General features: G+C 42.5%; 1 protein-coding gene across 1 annotated transcript in view; it reads left to right on the top strand.

Moving 5' to 3' along the window:
• LOC137322639 (copper-transporting ATPase 2-like) overlaps positions 1 to 19,626 on the top strand; it is a 69,301-nt gene that overhangs the window by 13,636 nt on the left and 36,039 nt on the right. Inside the window, 4 exon segments of the mRNA XM_067985546.1 lie at positions 46 to 220; positions 3,942 to 4,175; positions 5,621 to 5,712; positions 15,492 to 15,619. Coding sequence (XP_067841647.1) covers positions 46 to 220; positions 3,942 to 4,175; positions 5,621 to 5,712; positions 15,492 to 15,619 — 629 coding nt within the window.

Raw genomic sequence — 19,626 nt, 5'->3', positions numbered from 1 at the left:
TTACTATGAATGATAATTATGTTTATATTTTTTTCTCCATTTTAGGTGGAAGAAGTCCTTCTTGTTCAGCCTTGTTTTTGGCATCCCTGTCATGGGTCTGATGATATACATGATAGTGATGCATAACAAGCACCATGGCTCCATGCCTCTTGAACAAAACATTATTCCAGGTTTATCAATTCTTAATCTGGCTTTCTTTGTTCTGTGTACTCCTGTTCAGGTGAGTGTGAAACAAAAAACTTTGAAAATGCAAAAATAACATCTAGTAATCCTGCTGTAGTTCTGGTGTGCAGCATAGTTAAATTGAATTTAAATGAACATATTGTAGTGCAGGCTGGGTAATTTTAAAAAATTGGGTTCTTAAAATAAACCTTTTCATTCGATTGATAACAACAGCACCCCACCCCCTTTTGTAGCTTATTTTTTAATTCCAGCTCCCTGTACTATGACTCCACTAGTAGAAATGTAGGAAAATAACACAACTTGGCTTGGGCTCTGCTTTTTTGTCGGGGTATGGGATGTTTTCAGCCTCCTTCTCTGTTATATGTGTTTTGTTCCGATGCCATTGCTGAGATTGTGGCTTTGCAAGGATAAACAAACATCTTATCACACCAGGATATAATACAGCAAATGAAAACAACAGCCCATGTTCACCGTCATCCGTCTCACTTAATGTAATCTCTTTACGAAGGTGTGTAATGATAGGTAAACCTTCAAAGAAGATAAATCTTTGCAAAATTTCTATTGACCTCCCAAGCACTAAGATATCAATTTAATATTACATTTTACACTATTCAGCTGTGGCCAACTGCATTCTACAGGTGACTTTTCTGTAATCCCAGTTGCACAGGAACCATATGTGTTTTATAATCCTCTGTGCTTAATGTGAAAACTTTCAACCCTGTTCTTGACCAGGTATTGCCCAGGTCTATTTTTAAAGATATAGAGATTAAAATGTTAATCAGCAAGCAAATTGCAGAAAGATGCAAGAACTAAAGAGTAGTGATCATGAGGGACTTCAATTATCCCAATATAAACTGGGACAGTAACTGTAAAGGGCAAAGAGGGGGAGGAATTCCTGAAATGTGTAAACGAGACCTTTTTTGAACAGTGTGTTTCCAGCCCAACGAGGAAGGAAGCAGTGCTGGATCTAATTCTGATGTGGAGATGCCGGTGATGGACTGGGGTGGACAAATGTAAGGAGTCTTACAACACCAGGTTATAGTCTAACAGCTTTATTTGAAATCACAAGCTTTCGGAGCTTTCCTCCTTCGTCAGGTGAGTGAAGGAGGAAAGCTCCGAAAGCTTGTGATTTCAAATAAAGCTGTTGGACTATAATTTGGTGTTGTAAGACTCCTTACAAGGATCTAATTCTGGGGAATGAAGTGGGGCAAATGGAGCATGATTCAGTGGGGGAACATTTGGGGAACAGTGATCATAATATCATCAGGGTTACAATAGTTATGGAAAAGAACAAGGAATAATCAAATGTGAAAATACTTAACTGGAGGAGGGCAAATTTCAGTGAGTTAAGAAAGGATCTTGCCCAGGTGGATTGGAATCAAAAATTGGTAGGCAAAATAGTAATTGAACAGTGGGAGGCCTTCAAGGAGGAGATGGTTCGGGTACAGAGTAGACACATTCCCATGAGGGGGAAAGGAAGGGCATCCAAAGCTGGAGCTCCCTGGATGACTAAAGATAAAGAGATTAAAATGAAACAGAAAAAGGAGGCTTATGAACAATGTAAGGTACATAATACCGAGGAGAACCAGGCTGAATACAGAAAGTACAGAGGAGATCTAAAAAAGGGAATAAGAGGGGCAAAGCGAGAGTATGAGAATAGATTAGCTGCTAACATAAAAGGGGACCCAAAAGTCTTTTACAAACATACAAATAGTAAAAGGGTGGTCAAAGGAAGAGTGAGACCGACTAGGGACAAAAAGGAGATCTTGTGGAGGCAGAGGGCATGGCTGAGGCAGCAAATGAATACTTCACTAGAGAAGAGGATGCTGCCATTGTAGCAATAAAGGAGGATGTTGTAGCGATATTGGATAGGATAAAAATAGATAAGGAGGAGGTACTTAAAAGATTGGCAGTGCTCAAAGTAGAAAAGTCACCTGGTCCAGATGGAATGCATCCTAGGTTACTGAGGGAAGTAAGGGTGGAAATTGTGGAGGCTCTGGCCACAATCTTCCAAGCCTCCTTAGTCATGGGGGCAGTGTCAGAGGACTGGAGGATTGCAAATGTTACACCCCTGTTCTAAAAAGGGGAGAGTGATAAACCCAGCAATTATAGGCCAGTCAGCCTAATGTCATGGTGGGGAAACTTTTAGAGATAATAATTGGGGACAAAATTAATTGGCACTTGGAAAAGGACTAATAAATGAAAGTCAGCATGGATTTGTTAAAGGAAAATCATGTTTGACTAACTTGATTGAGTCCTTTGATGAAACAACGGAAAGAGTTAATGATGGTAGAGCGGTTGAAGTTGTGTATATGGACTTTCAAAAGGCATTTGATAAAGTACCACAAAATAGACTTGTTAGCAAAATTAAAGTCCATAGGATTAAAGGGACAGTGGCAGCGTGGATACAAAATTGGCTAAGGGACAGAAAGCAGAGAGTAGTGGTGAACGGTTGTTTTTCAGACTGGAAGGAAATATACAGTGGTGTTCCCCAGGGTTATTAGGACCACTGCTCTTTTTGATATATATTAATGACCTGGATTTGGGTATAGAGGGTATAATTTCAAAGTTTGCAGATGACACGAAACTCGGAAATGTAGTAAATAATGTGGAGGTTGGTAACAGACTTCAGGAGGACATAGACTGGTGAAATGGCAGACACATGGCAGATGAAATTTAATGCAGTGAAGTGTGAAGTTCTGCATTTTGTAGGAAGAATAAGGAGAGGCAATATAAATTAAATGGTACAATTTTAAAGAGGGTGCAGGAACAGAGAGACCTGAAGGTGTATGTACACAAATCTTTGAAGGTGGCAGGACAAATTGAGAAGGATGTTAAAAAAACATATGGGTTCCTTGGCTTTATTAATAGAGGCATAGAGTACAAAGGCAAGGAAATTTTGCTAAACCTTTATAAAACACTGGTTATGCTGCAGCTAGAGTATTGTGTTCAATTCTGGGCACCTCACTTTAGGAAGGATGTCAAGACCTTAGAGAGGGTGCAGAAGAGATTTACTAGAATGGTACCGGGAATGAGGGACCTCAGTTATGCGGAGAGACTGGAGAAGCTGGGGTTGTTCTCTTTAGAATTGAGAAGGTTAAGGGGAGATTTGATAGAACTGTTCAAAATCGTGAATTGTTTTGATAGAGTAAATAAGGAGAAACTATTTCCAGTAGTAGAAGGGTCAATAACCAGAGGACACAGATTTAAGATGATCGGCAAAAGAGTCAGAGGCGACATGAGGAAACATTTTTTTACGCAGCGAGTTGTAATTATCTGGAATGCACTACCTGAAAGGGTGGTGGAAGCAGTTTCAATAGTAGGTTTCAAGATAGACGTGGATAAATACTTGAAGGGAAAAAATTTAGTGGGCAATGGGGAAAGAGCATGGGAATGGGTCTAATTGGATGGGTAATTACACTAATATCGGGCCCATTTACAACTTATTGAAACCTACAATTAAATAGTGCATTAAAAAAGATATCATTCTAGCAAATAAATCTACTTGCTATAAAGAAATACTTCAAGGGAAGGCCCAACAGCAGCTTTATTCTTGAGTGCTTGTGTAAGAATTTTTTATATATATATATGAAGTAAATTGTGCAGCAGAAATTTCTAATATTTCAGTGTGAATTAAATTCCTGGCAAGTGATTACTTCTGATATATGAGAATCAAATATTGTAGAAAGTGGATTATTCACTGTACAGTATTGCACATATTTCATTGCAGTAGAGCAACTAATTAATATTTTTTTAAGTTTATCGGAGGTTGGTACTTTTACATTCAAGCCTACAAATCTCTTAAGCACAAAACTGCCAATATGGATGTACTCATCGTTCTGGCTACTACCATTGCATATTTGTACTCCTGTGTGATACTGATTGTGGCCATCGCTGAAAAGGCAGAACAAAGTCCAGTAACGTTCTTCGATACTCCACCAATGCTGTTTGTCTTCATTGCTTTGGGGAGATGGCTGGAACATGTAGCGAAGGTAATAATTCACTTACATAGTTTCAGTTACAGTCATTTTCCATCGGAGGCTTCAATTTTGCACTGTGAAAATGTTCTACAATTTTTTACTGAATATGTAAAACTTAGACTGAATCTTCACTGCTATTACTTGTTCAGTTATTTTAGTTCCCAATTTTTCTCTTTTCCTCTCCTGAAAGTGCTAACGCTCACAGAGGACATAGTTTCACTGTTACTCGTAGTTGCTCTTTAGGGTGTCAAAATGGCTATTCTTCAGGACAATCTAGGCAGTAAGCATTAGTAAGGTATTGGATAGTGGAGGCCATCACAGCCAAGCCAACTCTGTTCTCTTTCCCTGTGTCTGCACTCTCCAGCATGCGTTATCAAATCGTTATAGGGAGTTGGAACCTTGGCTGATCTTTCCTTTCCCAAATTCAGAAGCATGAGTCCAGTTATAACACCCCAACTGTTGGCTTAACTTAGATCAGTTAATTCATCGCAGACAGTGGGAGAATCTGAGATACTCTGGCCTCTATGGCTATTACAGGGGATGCCTTTACCCACTAGCACATATGCCAACTGCCAGTGTTTCACACTGACGGACAACATTTTGGGGACCCAATCATCATGTCAGTGTTTGCTGGGACAAATGAGTCGACTGGGCCTCTTCTGCAGCATCCTCCACCCCCACCCCCACCCCCTCCCCCCGCCCGATCTGACTCCTCTACTTTGAAGAGACAAATTAAACAATCATTAAAAGGACATTTAAAAATTCAGTAAAATATCAACAAAAACAGAATAAAAAAATAAGGCTTGCATAGAAAACAGTCACACACAGATTGCTACTGGCTACATGCATACAAAAAGAAATGCAGGTACTGTAACATAGACATAGTGCAATCCCTGTGCTGAACGGGGAAACTAAAGGCCAGGATGTGGGGACAGGACAAAGATTTCTTGTTCAGGGCCAAAGCATCTCCAGCCATCTCCACTTCCTTAAACACTTCAGTCTCATCGAAAAGTTGCTTGATCCCCTGTTGTAATGAGCTCCAGCATTACTGGCCAGGATTGCAGCCTCTGTACACTGGAGTTGGGAACTTTCACGAGAACAGGAGTTCCATCTCCATTGTAGAGAGGCAGTAATCTGGGCCAAAAGCCCTGGGAGCCCACGGAGAGAAGGAGTTTGGACTTTCTAGTGCGTTAGCTGCCAGACTCGGGTAGGCCTGGGGATGTGGACAAGTAGATACAGAAGGGAAGGGAATGCGGGGAAGGAAATGGGAAGAGAATACAAGGGGAAAGCAAATGGGGAGAGGATACAAGAGGAAAGTAAATGGGGAGAGAATACAAGGGGTAAGTAAAGAGAATGCAAGGGGAGGGGCAAGAGGAGAAGACATTGCAAGGGGAGGGGAATTTTTTTAATGGTAACATCACAGTTCCTAATTATTTCTGCAATCCTTTTTGTTGTAGAGTAAGACTTCAGAAGCACTGACTAAGCTGTTATCCCTTCAGGCTACAGAGGCTACAGTGGTAACACTGGGACCAGACAACTCAATCATGGGGTAATTTGTCAAATTTAATTGAACCTGTTGTAATGAGCTCTAGTAAATATTTTGAATGAAACTTTACTTTAGGTGACTGCTACAACCCAGTATGTTTATATTCTTATTTTAATTTTGTTTTGTTGTTTTTCACTTTTACTCATCTCTGGGGCCTCTACCCATCACCAACATTTCCTTATACAGATAGACAACTTGCTCTAAGTCCTCTGCCAACCTCATTTTGTAAGTGGACTCTAGGAACTGCACAAGAATAGTACATAATGACCGGGTACTGCAATTATATACAAGATCCCCCTCGTCCCCTTACAACAAGACAAGGAAGAGGCTTGTCTCCGTTTAACATCTTCCCCAGTAATATGATTGACATCAGAGAGCTACCAATCCACAGTGCACCATCATACTCCATAGTTGGACTCTTCCTCCAGACTTGTAACCTTCAGGCATTTCTAACTAGAATTTCTAATGCTTGTTAAAGTAAATACCTATTTTCCAAAATGAAAATTCATCTTAATTGAAATTGTTATACTGTAGAACATTTCAAACTACTAAATGTATTCTGTTGCATCTAATGTCTACTTTAATTTTATCAATTCACATTGTGTAAACCAACTTTCTGACTTGATTTGTCACCATAAAGGTTGTATTCATGGATGATCCAATTAAGTTTGTCATATTGATAGGTAAGTAAGGAACTGACTTTAAACATCCATGGATTAAAATTATGGGACCGTATTTTGTATTTGACCAAAGTGTTGACTCATTCTCCTAGAGAAGGTAGCCACACCAGAGAAATGAAATAAAAATATATCATGCAACAGTATTGTAGAAGGACACAGGCTGCTCTTAAGTGAGAATTGATCCTATCAAAGTTGATCCAGAAGAGAAACAAAAGAGATAAGGTACTGGTATCTCTCAGTTATCTCTTGTTTGTATGTTTTATGTATTAAAGTTCTTAGCAGCCTGGGAACAGACACTGTATAGATTTTTTTTCGTGGTGCCCTCATGAGGTTACGTTTATTGACATTGGAGGTCACTGGACTGTGGATACCACTCATGATGGCATAGGTTTTCTATTCTGGCACTGATGTTTTGGATAGATTCAGCACCAGCGATGCCTCTACCAGTGTGGAATTGCCATCGTCTAGTTCAGTTTGTTTACTCTGCTTGAAAGAATTGCAGTTATGTTGACTGCTAAAGTTTTTAAGAGCCATATTAATCTCATCTTTGAAATTGGAACATCTGGATATCTGATGCAGTTGCAATTTTTAGTTGCAATTTCCACTGTTAACTTTGGATGGTATTCTGTGAATCTTGAAAGTTGGCCTTCATATTGCTTGAGTATAAAAACGTACCCAAAGCATCTTGTAACTGAAATCAATCATACAGAAACAGCTCCATGGGTTAGGAATGGGAGAAGGGAATTTAAAGTAAGAAGGCCCACATCTTTTCTTTAACCCACTGTAGATACCCAAGGCTGTTTAGATTCAGCAAATCATTTCTGAATAAAACATGCTCACAAATACAAAATATATATTCGGACTGTTGTGTTGGCAAGTGCCATTAAGGTGACAATAGCCATCAACTATTACACTACTGGCTCCATTAAATAGATTAAATAGCAGGCAGTTCATAGTATCTTCAATGATATGTACAGTAAATTAGAGGAAGACCGTTAATAAAAAGATGCATCACATGTACCAAAGTTCAAATGAAAGGAAAAAGGCCGCACACATCATAACACCTCCCTACCTAAAATGGAGATTCTTTTAATTACAGAAAAAAGTTCTTAAAATATGACTGGAGATTGAGGATCGGAAGAAAAATGAATTTTTGAGCAATATTGAAACAGGTGAATAATATTTTGAAATAATATTTAGGTAAATAATTTGAATTGCGTATACCCTCTTTTCTCATCAGTCTTCTCCAATTTTATTTCCTTCTCCCTGTCCTGAAGGTGCTGACTCCTTGCTGAGTACAGTTCCATGGACAATGTTAGAACATAAGAAATAGGAACAGGAGTAGACCATACGGCCCCTCGAGCATGCTCCGCCATTCAATCAGATCACGGCTGATCTTCAACCTCAACTCACTTTCCTGCCCGATCCCCATATCCTTTGATTCCCCTTGAGTATACTCAACGATTCACCATCCACAGCCCTTTGGGGTAGAGAATTCCAAAGATTCACAATCCTCTAAGTGAATTTAGGTATCTACAACCTCACCCATTATTATTCATGTGTGAGCTCAGACGGTAAGCATTGTCAGGTTATTCAATTGCAGCCCACACTTGATACCCTGTACCTACCTGATATTGTTAATTTGAATGCAGAGAATTCAGGGATTCAGTAGAATCTGATGTATCAAAAACAATAACGCAACCAACTAGCACCTCTTGTTAATCTGAGCACTGTTCACGAAGCTAAACTAGTGCAACTGCACCAAACGGTGATGGTCCAAGATGTCTTGTTCCATAGAACAAAGATCCATTTATTCCACCCATTCCTCACACACATACAAAAGACAAGCGGCTCGATATTAGGAGGGAGGCGGGTTGGCAGCGGGGGATAGACTGGGTGCGTGGGTAACACGGCCAGTGAATTCGGGGTGCTCCGCACGCGATTGCAGCCTAATTGAAGGCACTTAACTTGGCTTCCGGGTTTCGCGCTGGAAAACTGCGCAGCGGGCGAACCGCATCATAGGCTGTCAGCAGGAGGAGCCCTATTTAAAGGGGCAGTCCTCCACTGACTGATGCTGTAGAAAGGAGCCAAAATTACAGCATGGAGCAGCCCAGGGGGAAGGCTGCTCCCAGGTTTAATGATGCCTCACTCCAGGTCCTACTGGATGGGGTGAGGAGGAGGAGGACAGAGATCATCTTCCCGGCGGACGAGAGGTAGTGGCCTGCCACTGCCACCACGAAGGCCTGGCTCGAGGAGGTCAGCAGCACCACCAACATATCACACATCTGCATACAGTGCAAGAGATGCTTCAATGACCTAAGTAGGTCAGCTGAAGTGAGTACACTTACTCATTCCCCTACACTCCATCTGCCACATCACCGCCCCCACCCCACATCTCCTTCTGCACTGCCAACACTACTCTATCACATCACTCCTCACACCCACTAAAAGCTCATCCTCATCTTACCTGCACTTACTCACCTCGCCAGTACTCATCCCGCCACTACCACTCAACCCAATCCTCATACAGTCTCATGGCTCCATCTCATACTCACCCTCTCATGCATCTCTTTCACGGTCAGCCTCACCCAACCTGCCACTACCTGTGCTGCAGCCGCAGGGCATGCATCACATATGTGTAGTAGGAAGCATGAAGGGGATGCACAAGAGTGTTTGAGGGTTTGTCATTGTTTTTACTTATATTTGATTTCTGATCAACTCACATTACATATTATATTGGCACCACTACTGCCACGTCTTCGCGAATCTTGTCTGGTTTGTGCAATAATGCCCTTTCCTGAGGATCACCATGAATACCCACACCTGATGCCACCCATTGCGTCACTGCAGAGTGGGTGTAGGTGTATTTGCAGGGCTCTTTTGTGCAGACGACTGAGAGATGTCGGCGATGCCCCCAGTGGCAACCTGGAAGGATGCGGAGGTGAAGTTGTTGAGGGCAGTGGTGACTTTGACAGCGACAGGTAAGAAGATGGTGCTCGGGCCAGCCGGGAGCAGCTCGGCATGAAGGAGGCTGCAGATGTCCACGACTACATGTCGAGTGACTCTGAGCCTCCGTGTGCACTGCTGCTCAGAGAGGTCCAGGAAGCTGAGCCTTGGTTTGTAGACCCTGTGGCGAGGATAGTGCCTTCTGCGACGCATCTCTCTCTACGGTTGCCCTCCCTCCTATGCAGGTGGATGTGTCACAGCACTGTGTTGTAGGGCTCCACGTGTCAGAGGTGGACGGCGTGGCCAGTGAGGCTGGTGATGCTGTTCGTCCTCCGAGGAGGTCATGACTGCAGCTATGGCGGCCCCCATCCGGAAAATGTACGTTTGAGGGGGTCCGCAAGGTAGGTAAATGTGTCTGCACACCGGGGTTGAGGTTCCAAGTTTGTGAATTTAATTGTTAGGAGGAGGGTTATGGAGGCCAAGCTTTGTCCATAGTGACAGAGTGGCCTCCTGCAATGAGTGAGTGTCTTCCCCCCCCCATACCTGTCAAATGGACCTTTACAGCTGCCACAGGCTGGTGGCTGCAACGCGTCCATTTCAACTGGGAATGTTTGCCCCAGTAGGGAAAACACGCTCAGTTGAGATGAAAATCCCACCCCCCCTAAAATATCCTACAAATCAGGTCTGCTAACGACCTGTACTATGTAATTAATTGCCTTAAGTGGGATCCCGCCGGCTTTAATTGCGCAGAGGACTGCATGCAGGGGCTGCACGCGCACCTGAGAGCGTCACTGGGGAACCTGAAAGTGGGCGGGTTGGAGCCGGGCTCCGGACCTGCCCTGGGAATCCCCGATTTTCGGAGCCCCCCCGCCACAAACCCGCCGGCTCAGATGTCGAAAAATTGAGCCCAAGGAGGGGAAACAGAATGAAATGATAGAAATCATGCTGAGAAGATACCTGACATTTTCAAGTCATAATTTTCTGAGGCTAAATGTCTGCTTTCCCTTCCTGTATACTTTTCACACCTAATCTTTCAACATCATTAACTTTTCATCCATTACAGTAAAAGCAGTTTAATTAGAACACTTCAGTGGAAACCAATTCTCCCGATTAACCTATCTTCCTCCCTAAATGAAGCCATAACTTACAGTTTTATTAGCACACTGGTAGAGTAGTTAATGAAATTGAATGTTTTATTATAAATCAACTGGTTATATTCACAACATACAGCATGTCCGTACTGTTGATTCATGTGTCAATCATTTTTAGTGTTTAAAAACTGCATTTACACAGAGAATATGGGGCTAGTATGTTGGTATACAACAGCTTGTTTTACGCAAACACAGCCGAAACAGTGGCTTTTTGTAAATTGGTCTGCTATGGTTACGCCTATGATTGATTCCATCCTCCAGCTGTGTGTAGCTTTAGTGCCTTGCCTTGGTCCTTGGTTTGTGGTAAAGGTGTTTTGGATTCAAGAACACAAAACATTTCAAATGACAAATTTCAGAATATCAATGTGAATTCTGTGGATCCTGGCTAGTCTCAAGAAAGAAATGATGGACCTTCATATCATTTTCACCAGGTTATTAAGGAATGCAGTGCATTGAGTGTGTAATGGAAATATTTTCTGTTTGTATCTGCGCAGGACAATTCATGTCATTTCACTGCAGTAACTAGTAAAATATATGGGCCTGAATTGCTATGATTTTGGGGAATGAGGCAAAAGTGGTGTAGTCTTAGTGTAGGGGGTGGAATTTGGAGTGTACGCCAGAAACATCACAGCTACTTCCATTTTAAAATAAACACTAAATTCCAGTGGAACCAGGTGTTGGCAGAAGGTGTGCGTGCCCATACAGTAGTGCATGTATGGAAATAACAGAGTACTGAGGGTAAATGCTGCTGTCCCAGAAATTCTTCCATTTACACCAGAATACCACCTGACTTAGAAAGAAAGAGGGGTAAGATATCTGCATGACTTGTCAAAAGAGGAAAGTGGTTGAGTTTACAGCCTCTATCTAAAGTATCAGCTTTGAAGCAATGAGGAAAAAATCTTTTTTTTAAGCTGTGCTGCTAAGAGAGGTTTCTGCAAATTGCCTTTCAGTAGTTTCAGGCCGGGAAATTCCTCTCATTCCACCCTTTGGCCATGGAACCATTCCGATATATGCCTTTATGATGAAGGCTGAACAGGAGCAGGAGGAAGAGGAAATGATAAGAGGCACAGAGGATAAGGCTACACCAAAGGAGAAGACAAACGTACCCTTCCACTTGTCTACAAACCGCACCACTCCTTTGAGATTATATCAAAAGAGACTCGCTTAAGGAGGCAGTGGTTCATTACACAGGAATAGAAGGAACTGTGTGTCCCATTAAAAGAACTGGCTTCAAACATCCTCTCAAACACAAAAAACAAAGAACAGACATTCCATAGAACACTGGACTTCATATCACAAAATGATTTTACTGTGCATCTTTATATTTACAATAGGTGCTTTGTTTTACCACCACCCCTACCTTTGGTGCCTCTCGGCACTGTTCTTAAACCTATCCTGGTGCTGCGATCAGCGGCAAAGTGGTGCTTAGCTGTTTTGTGTTATTGTTCATCTCTTAGGACTGAGGTGGCCCTCATCTCTGAGTCCCAGCAGGATTCTTCAGCAGGCTGCATTCCAACTGCAGGTTTGTGGGCAGCCTGGTCCTGTATCATGCCACCTACATGAGCAGGCATCTGAGGGGGGAGTGCTGGAAAAGTCACATGAGCGGTCATGAGGAAATAGGATGGTAACATGAAAGTTAATTCTAGTCGTTCTACTTTTACTGGGTCATGAATCTGAGTGCCCACTGATCGTCAGGATGGCAGACCTGATCGTATCAGTTAGATCCTGCAGGCCTTGAGATGTGGCATCCCAAAGTTCTCAGAAGGCAGTTTCCAATATTGTCTTCAAACAGTCCCTTCAAATGATTAAAGTGTCCATTTTGGATGCACTGACTGGTCTCGAGGTGTCAGGTGAACGGATGCAGATGTTCATTGTGCCACCACTCAGGACATGTAGCACTACATTGTGTTGAACCTTTCTCAGATATTGGCATTGGACTCTGCCATGACCCCTGCCATCTGTCTTGGGCCTTTCAAGGTGGTCCTTAGTGCTTCCATGTGAGTGTGATGCTCCTCCAGCACTTTTTAGAGCAGGAGCCCAGAAGTGTAAGTCTGCAGGCTGCACAGCTGGAGCTGACTTCTGTAGAGCTTCAGATCCCACATTCACCTCTGACTGCTCTGGCATTTGAGGGTAATGAATAAAAGAGTACCACACTTACCTTGGCTGCTCTGGTGAGATCATTAAAATTCTTCCTGCGCTACAGTGAGCTCCTGGGGTTCAAGGAGATGGCAATCACTGCCATAGCCACCTTGTACCACAGCGGTTGACATTTCTCCGGCCCCCTGACCCTCCTGCTTCATATCTCCATTGGGGGATCATGCAGGTCTGGTTACCTGAAGCTTGTTGCTCATTTCTTTGATCTGACTGTTATCCTTATTGCCCACATTTATCGGAAGGTCAGTTCCATGACCTCGTGACAGGCAGAAGTCCTGTCCTGCCTCACGTCCAGTGGTGCAACAACATTGTCAGTATTCCAGGCCCTATGTCTTTAAAATGACAACCTTACTTCAATTATCAGTCTTAGTGCAACTGACCCTTTCTTGTCCCCCGCCCTGGTTCTGCCACCTGCTGTCCCACATGTGTGAATACTTCCAAGGAGGATAACCCACCTCCAGCAACTATTTCTAGTAGAAATAATTTGTATTTATATAGTGCCTTTCATGTCCTCAGGACTTCTCAAAGTCGTTCAGAGTCCATGAATTACTTTTGAAATGTTGTTTTATAGGCAAATGCTGCAGCCAATTTGCACACAACGAGGTCTAGCAAAGAGCAATGAGATAAATGGCCAGAAAAACTGGTTGAGGGATAAATATTAGACAGGAAGCTGAAGAATTCCTTTGCTGGTCTTTTAATAGTGCCATGGGATCTTTTACAACCACTTGAACGGGCAGATGGGCTCAACATTTCATCCGAAAGACAACACCTCTGACAATGTAGCAGTCTGTCAGTACTGCAATGACGGGTTAGCCTAGATTATGTGCTCATGTCCTGAAGTGGAACTTGAACTGATTCAGAGGCAAAAATGCTGCCACTGAGCCTACCTCACATTCAAAACCCTTCTCTATTTCTAATATTAAAATTTTTCTATAGCCCTACTTGTTACTTGTTCAGAATACAATGATGTTTGTTCACATCAGAGCAAGCAACATCAAAATGTATACATCATTAAGGGATGTCCATCAGCCAAGACTGAAATTGAAAAGTATTTGGTTGCAATTATTTAGAATTCATTGTAAATATCCAGTCAATGTGTACTTATTGTCAACTAAGCTAATCAAGTAGTGGGATGCAACTTGAGAGTAATTGGCTGTAAGTTTAATGAGTTATTGTAACTTTGTACAGACCATTGATGAGGCCCACATTTGGGTAACCTGTCTTGAAAAGGATGTTGATGAATCAGAGAAGGTTTAGATAAAAAGTGACAAGGATCATACTTTGATTTAAGACTTTTTTAAAAAATGTGCTGAAGAATGGAATTTTTTTCAATGTTATTATTAAGGTCTAATGTTATTATTAAGGTCTATCACTTCCACACCGCCTGAGGAAGGGGAAAGCCCCCGAAAGCTTGTGGGATTAAAAATAAAATCGTTGGACTATAACTTGGTGTTGTAAAATTGTTTACAATTGTTAACCCCAGTCCATCACCGGCATCTCCACATCATTATTAAGGTCAGGTACTGCCAATGCAGAATAACACTCCCTCTACTTTCCCTAACAATGTACCTCTACTCCAAGAGCAAGTCCTATTGTACCAATATAAGTTTTTTGAATTTTCCACAAAAACAGTTCTTGTTGCCACTTCACACTTACTGAATTGTAAATTGTGTGTGCTATGAAATCATGCCCACTGGGAAAGAAGTCAAGATTCCTAAAAAAAACTGTTCCTCCATTGGTTTTTTACAGATGTTAGAGTAACTTATCCCATCATTCTGAGCCTGATTTGAACCCAAATGCCAGAGGTGATGTGTGAATCCACCACACCACTTGCTTTTTAATACGAGCCTCACGCTCTTTGAGGACTTGCTGTACGAGATGATCTGCCTTGATCCGGTTTGTGTTATGTTGTCATCCTCTTCCCTATTTTCAAGCGTCTGCACCAATGAAGACAATTGACTTGTTTGCAAGATAAGTGGTTGGTTTTAAGTGACTTGTGTGATTTCAGCATGTATTTGATTGACAGCTAAACTATTAGTAGATCTACCACTATTGTGAAGCTGGAAAATAATGCATTTGTACTTTACTAGAACAGCAGATTTAGCACAAGACACTCAGAACAAAATCAGAATGTCATGATATCACTAAAGGGGAATTTTAGGAGTATTTAGATGTATAGCTCCCATTTTAGCCTAACCCGCCTGGCAGGAATGGGGTGTGTTAGGGATGGACGCCTGATTCTCAATGGAGAATAAAAGCGGGCAGAATGTAAAATGGGCATCCGACCCAAACCTGCCCCGTTCCCGCCAGGCGGATTAGGTTAAAATCAGGGCTTAATTATTTTCTTTTTCCTCATACCTTGCACCTAAATAGCTGTCAGCACCACTGTATCCAGCCTCTAAGAGGTGTATAACCTGTGGTGATTGTGCCTTTGGTTTTCTCTTGCTCCTGTGCGTAAAGCTGATAGTTTGAGGAGTTCTGGATGCTGTCAAATTTTGTGGTGTTGTGTTGAACAAAAACAAGCTAAAGAAGAAGTGCAGTAAAAGATATTTAATGCTTTTATTAACCTGTATTCAATGTATTCTCACATGAAGATGATTCAATAAATCTTACATGCCTCAGTTGTCGGAATCTAGGAAACATCTCTGATGCTTTAATGACTTCTGAAACCATCACGAGATTTTATCAGTAATAATGTATCTATTCTGTCTGTCTGAGACCTTTACATTGCTAACATTTTTTAGTAGATTTGGAGAATGATGATATTCATAACAGAAAATGCAGCTTTCTGAATTTTTTGCAATCAGAAATACACAAATAAATATATTATCTATGATTTTGTTTTCTTCAGTGAGGAGCAGGTAGCTGTGGACCTTGTCCAAAGGGGCGACATTATAAAGGTGGTTCCTGGTGGCAAGTTCCCTGTGGATGGAAAAGTAGTAGAAGGCTGTTCCATGGCAGATGAATCTCTGATTACAGGTATGTTTTGATTCTCTTTGTTTAAAGTGTAGTAGATTTACCGTGCTTCTTCCAATGTGCTGCTTTTAAAGATGCCAAATCATTATATGTCAAGAAATAAAAACATAACACGGGAAAGCTGATTAAATAAGGATTGCTGAGACAATTGGAGCTTCAAGACTGAGATTGATAGATTTTTGTTACGTAAGGGTATCAAGGGATATGGAGCTAAGGTAATCAGCCATGATCTATATGGTGGAGCAGGCTCAAGGGCTGAATGGCCTACTCCTGTTCCTATATTCGGATGAAAATTGCACCATGACATTGAACATTTTAAATGAAAAGTAACCTGTCCAGTCTTTCAATGTTCCAAGAGCCATCTTCACAGTGGGAATACTTGATTATGATAAGTCTACTCCTATTATTTTGAAGTTGGTTAATTTGAATGCCTAGAGAATTTGAATTGGAATTTCACTTAGAAGTGCTACTGTGCCATTTTAGTGCAATTGCTTAATTAGAATTTTTCAATAATTAAAATTTGGGGAAGGGAGGGGGAAATTATCACGAGTAGACTGTATATATTCTACATTTATTACATACTTTTCATTCATAAATCTCTGTGATTATGGAGCAGTACTTATCATTTTAGCAGAATAAACACTCTGGAGTCTTAAGTCTCATTATCAGTGAGATTTAGTACTTAGAACATTAGTACAATATCCAACCTACTCAACTATTTTGAACATTTAGCTGATATTTATTTTGGATACATGTCAATCGACAGATTTGTTCAGTAAAATGGCCTGCAGAAATAGCTTGGTGTTTCAATAGCTTTGAGAGTAATAGCTTCAAAATGACTGGAAACTTTCAGTAAATGATCGGTAATAACATTTCCAAATCCTCTTTTTCTATTCTTGCAAATGAAGACCGCTTCATAATTTCCTGTTCCAATTACCTGATATCTAGAATTTACCTTTTACTAGTTTGAACCTGTGTCCCCTTATTCTACTCCTGCAGTTTAATTTAAGGTAATCTTCCAGGTTAACGTTAACAATTTCACATACTTCTATAAGATCACCTCTCAGATACCTCTTTTCTAAGATGGAAAGACCAGGAGCATGATTTTTACTTGAACCTGGGAAGAGAGCGGGTGGGTAGATTTTTGTGTGGGAAACCCGGAAGTGAAGTTAGCGTGTCGGAATCTGTGATCGCAATTCAATTGAAGGCAATTATCTTTGCTTCCGGGTTTTGCGTGTCCGCTGCGCAGCTTGGAGGTAATGCGCACCCCCATGACGAGATCTGAAGTCCACTATTTAAAGGGACAATGCAAAAATGGATTTTGGAGGAGAAAGGAGGAATTGAAGCCAGAGATTCCAAACGAGCAAAGGCAGCACCCAGGTTCACGGATGGTTCATTTCAAATATTGCTGGGTGCAGTGAGAACAAGGAGGGAGCTAATTTACCCAAGCAATGGGAGTAAGAAACCTGGTTCTGCCACCAAGAAGATATGGCTGGAGGTGGCAGAAGAGGTGAGCAGCAGGATCATGGTGCCCAGGTCTTGGCTGCGGTGCAGGAAGCACTTTAATATCTAACCAGATTAGGAAAGGTGAGTACAGTTGCTGATTCACCAACATCCTGTGTCCTAGGCCCAACCATCTTCAGCTGCTTCATCAATGACCTTCCCTCCATCATAAGGTCAGAAATGGGGATGTTCGCTGATGACTGCACAGTGTTCAGTTCCATTCGCAACCCCTCAGATAATGAACCAGTCCGAGCCTGCATGCAGCAAGACCTGGACAACATCCAGGCTTGGGCTGATAAGTGGCAAGTAACATTCGCGCCAGATAAGTACCAGGCAATGACCATCTCCAACAAGAGAGAGTCTAACCATCTCCCCTTGACATTCAACGGCATTACCATCGCCGAATCCCCCACCATCAACATCCTGGGGGTCACCATTGACCAGAAACTTAACTGGACCAGCCATATAAATACTGTGGCTACGAGAGCAGGTCAGAGGCTGGGTATTCTGCGGCGAGTGACTCACCTCCTGACTCCCCAAAGCCTTTCCACCATCTACAAGGCACAAGTCAGGAGTGTGATGGAATACTCTCCACTTGCCTGGATGAGTGCAGCTCCAACAACACTCAAGAAGCTCGACACCATACACGATAAAGCAGCCCGCTTGATTGGCACCCCATCCACCACCCTAAACATTCACTCCCTTCACCACCGGCGCACTGTGGCTGCAGTGTGTACCATCCACAGGATGCACTGCAGCAACTCACCAAGGCTTCTTCGACAGCACCTCCCAAACCCGCGACCTCTACCACCTAGAAGGACAAGGGCAGCAGGCGCATGGGAACAACACCACCTGCACGTTCCCCTCCAAGTCACACACCATCCCGACTTGGAAATATATCGCCGTTCCTTCATTGTCGCTGGGTCAAAATCCTGGAACTCCCTTCCTAACAGCACTGTGGGAGAACCGTCACCACACGGACTGCAGCGGTTCAAGAAGGCGGCTCACCACCACCTTCTCGAGGGCAATTAGGGATGGGCAATAAATGCCGGCCTTGCCAGCGACGCCCACATCCCGTGAACAAATTAAAAAAAACACCCCCACCCCCCTCTCACTCTGTCTTGAAAAGTCTACTCCATCACATCACTCTTCACACCCACTTAAGTTTCAGCAGCACCCATCTTTTACTTTCTATGCACTTCCTCACCTCCCCATTTATGGACCCACCACTGCCACTTACCCCAGGCCTCATGCAATGTGATGCATCTGTCCGATAGTCACCTTCACCCAATGCGCTCCATCCATCAGGTGAATATGTGACTTTCAGTCAGGTCTGTCCTTTCGCCCTTTGTAAGAGAAGAAAGCGCAAAATGCAAGAGGGCAAGCACTGTAGGTGGCCCTCCACAAATAGTCCAGTTGACAGATGCAGAGGAGGAGGCCATGGAGATGAGTGGGACATCTGCATTGCTTTCATAGAATCATAGAATCATAGAATCATAGAAGTTACAACATGGAAACAGGCCCTACGGCGCAACATGTCCATGTCGCCCAGTTTATACCACCAAGCTAGTCCCAATTGCCTGCACTTGGCCCATATCCCTCTATACCCATCTTACCCATGTAACTGTCCAAATGCTTTTTAAAAGACAAAATTGTACCCGCCTCTACTACTGCCTCTGGCAGCTCGTTCCAGACACTCACCACCCTTTGAGTGAAAAAATTGCCCCTCTGGACCCTTTTGTATCTCTCCCCTCTCACCTTAAATCTATGCCCCCTCGTTATAGACTCCCCTACCTTTGGGGAAAGATTTTGACTATCTACCTTATCTATGCCCCTCATTATTTTATAGACTTCTATAAGATCACCCCATAACCTCCTACTCTCCAGGGAAAAAAGTCCCAGTCTGTCTAACCTCTCCCTATAAGTCAAACCATCAAGTCCCGGTAGCATCCTAGTAAATCTTTTCTGCACTCTTTCTAGTTTAAATAATATCCTTTCTATAATAGGGTGACCAGAACTGTACACAGTACTCCAAGTGTGGCCTCACCAATGCCCTGTACAACTTCAACAAGACATCCCAACTCCTGTATTCAATGTTCTGACCAATGAAACCAAGCATGCCGAATGCCTTCTTCACCACCCTATCCACCTGTGACTCCACCTTCAAGGAGCTATGAACCTGTACTCCTAGATCTCTTTGTTCTATAACTCTCCCCAAAGCCCTACCATTAACGGAGTAGGTCCTGGCCCGATTCGATCTACCAAAATGCATCACCTCACATTTATCTAAATTAAACTCCATCTGCCATTCATCGGCCCACTGGCCCAATTTATCAAGATCCCGTTGCAATCCTAGATGACCTTCTTCACTGTCCACAATGCCACCAATCTTGGTGTCATCTGCAAACTTACTAACCATGCCTCCTAAATTCTCATCCAAATCATTAATATAAATAACAAATAACAGCGGAACCAGCACCGATCCCTGAGGCACACCGCTGGACACA

Source organism: Heptranchias perlo, chromosome 6 (genome assembly GCF_035084215.1).
Source record: "Heptranchias perlo isolate sHepPer1 chromosome 6, sHepPer1.hap1, whole genome shotgun sequence".
Classification (NCBI taxonomy): domain Eukaryota; kingdom Metazoa; phylum Chordata; class Chondrichthyes; order Hexanchiformes; family Hexanchidae; genus Heptranchias; species Heptranchias perlo.
Note: the sequence above shows the minus strand (reverse complement) of the source record. Positions and strands in the feature narration are given on the sequence as shown.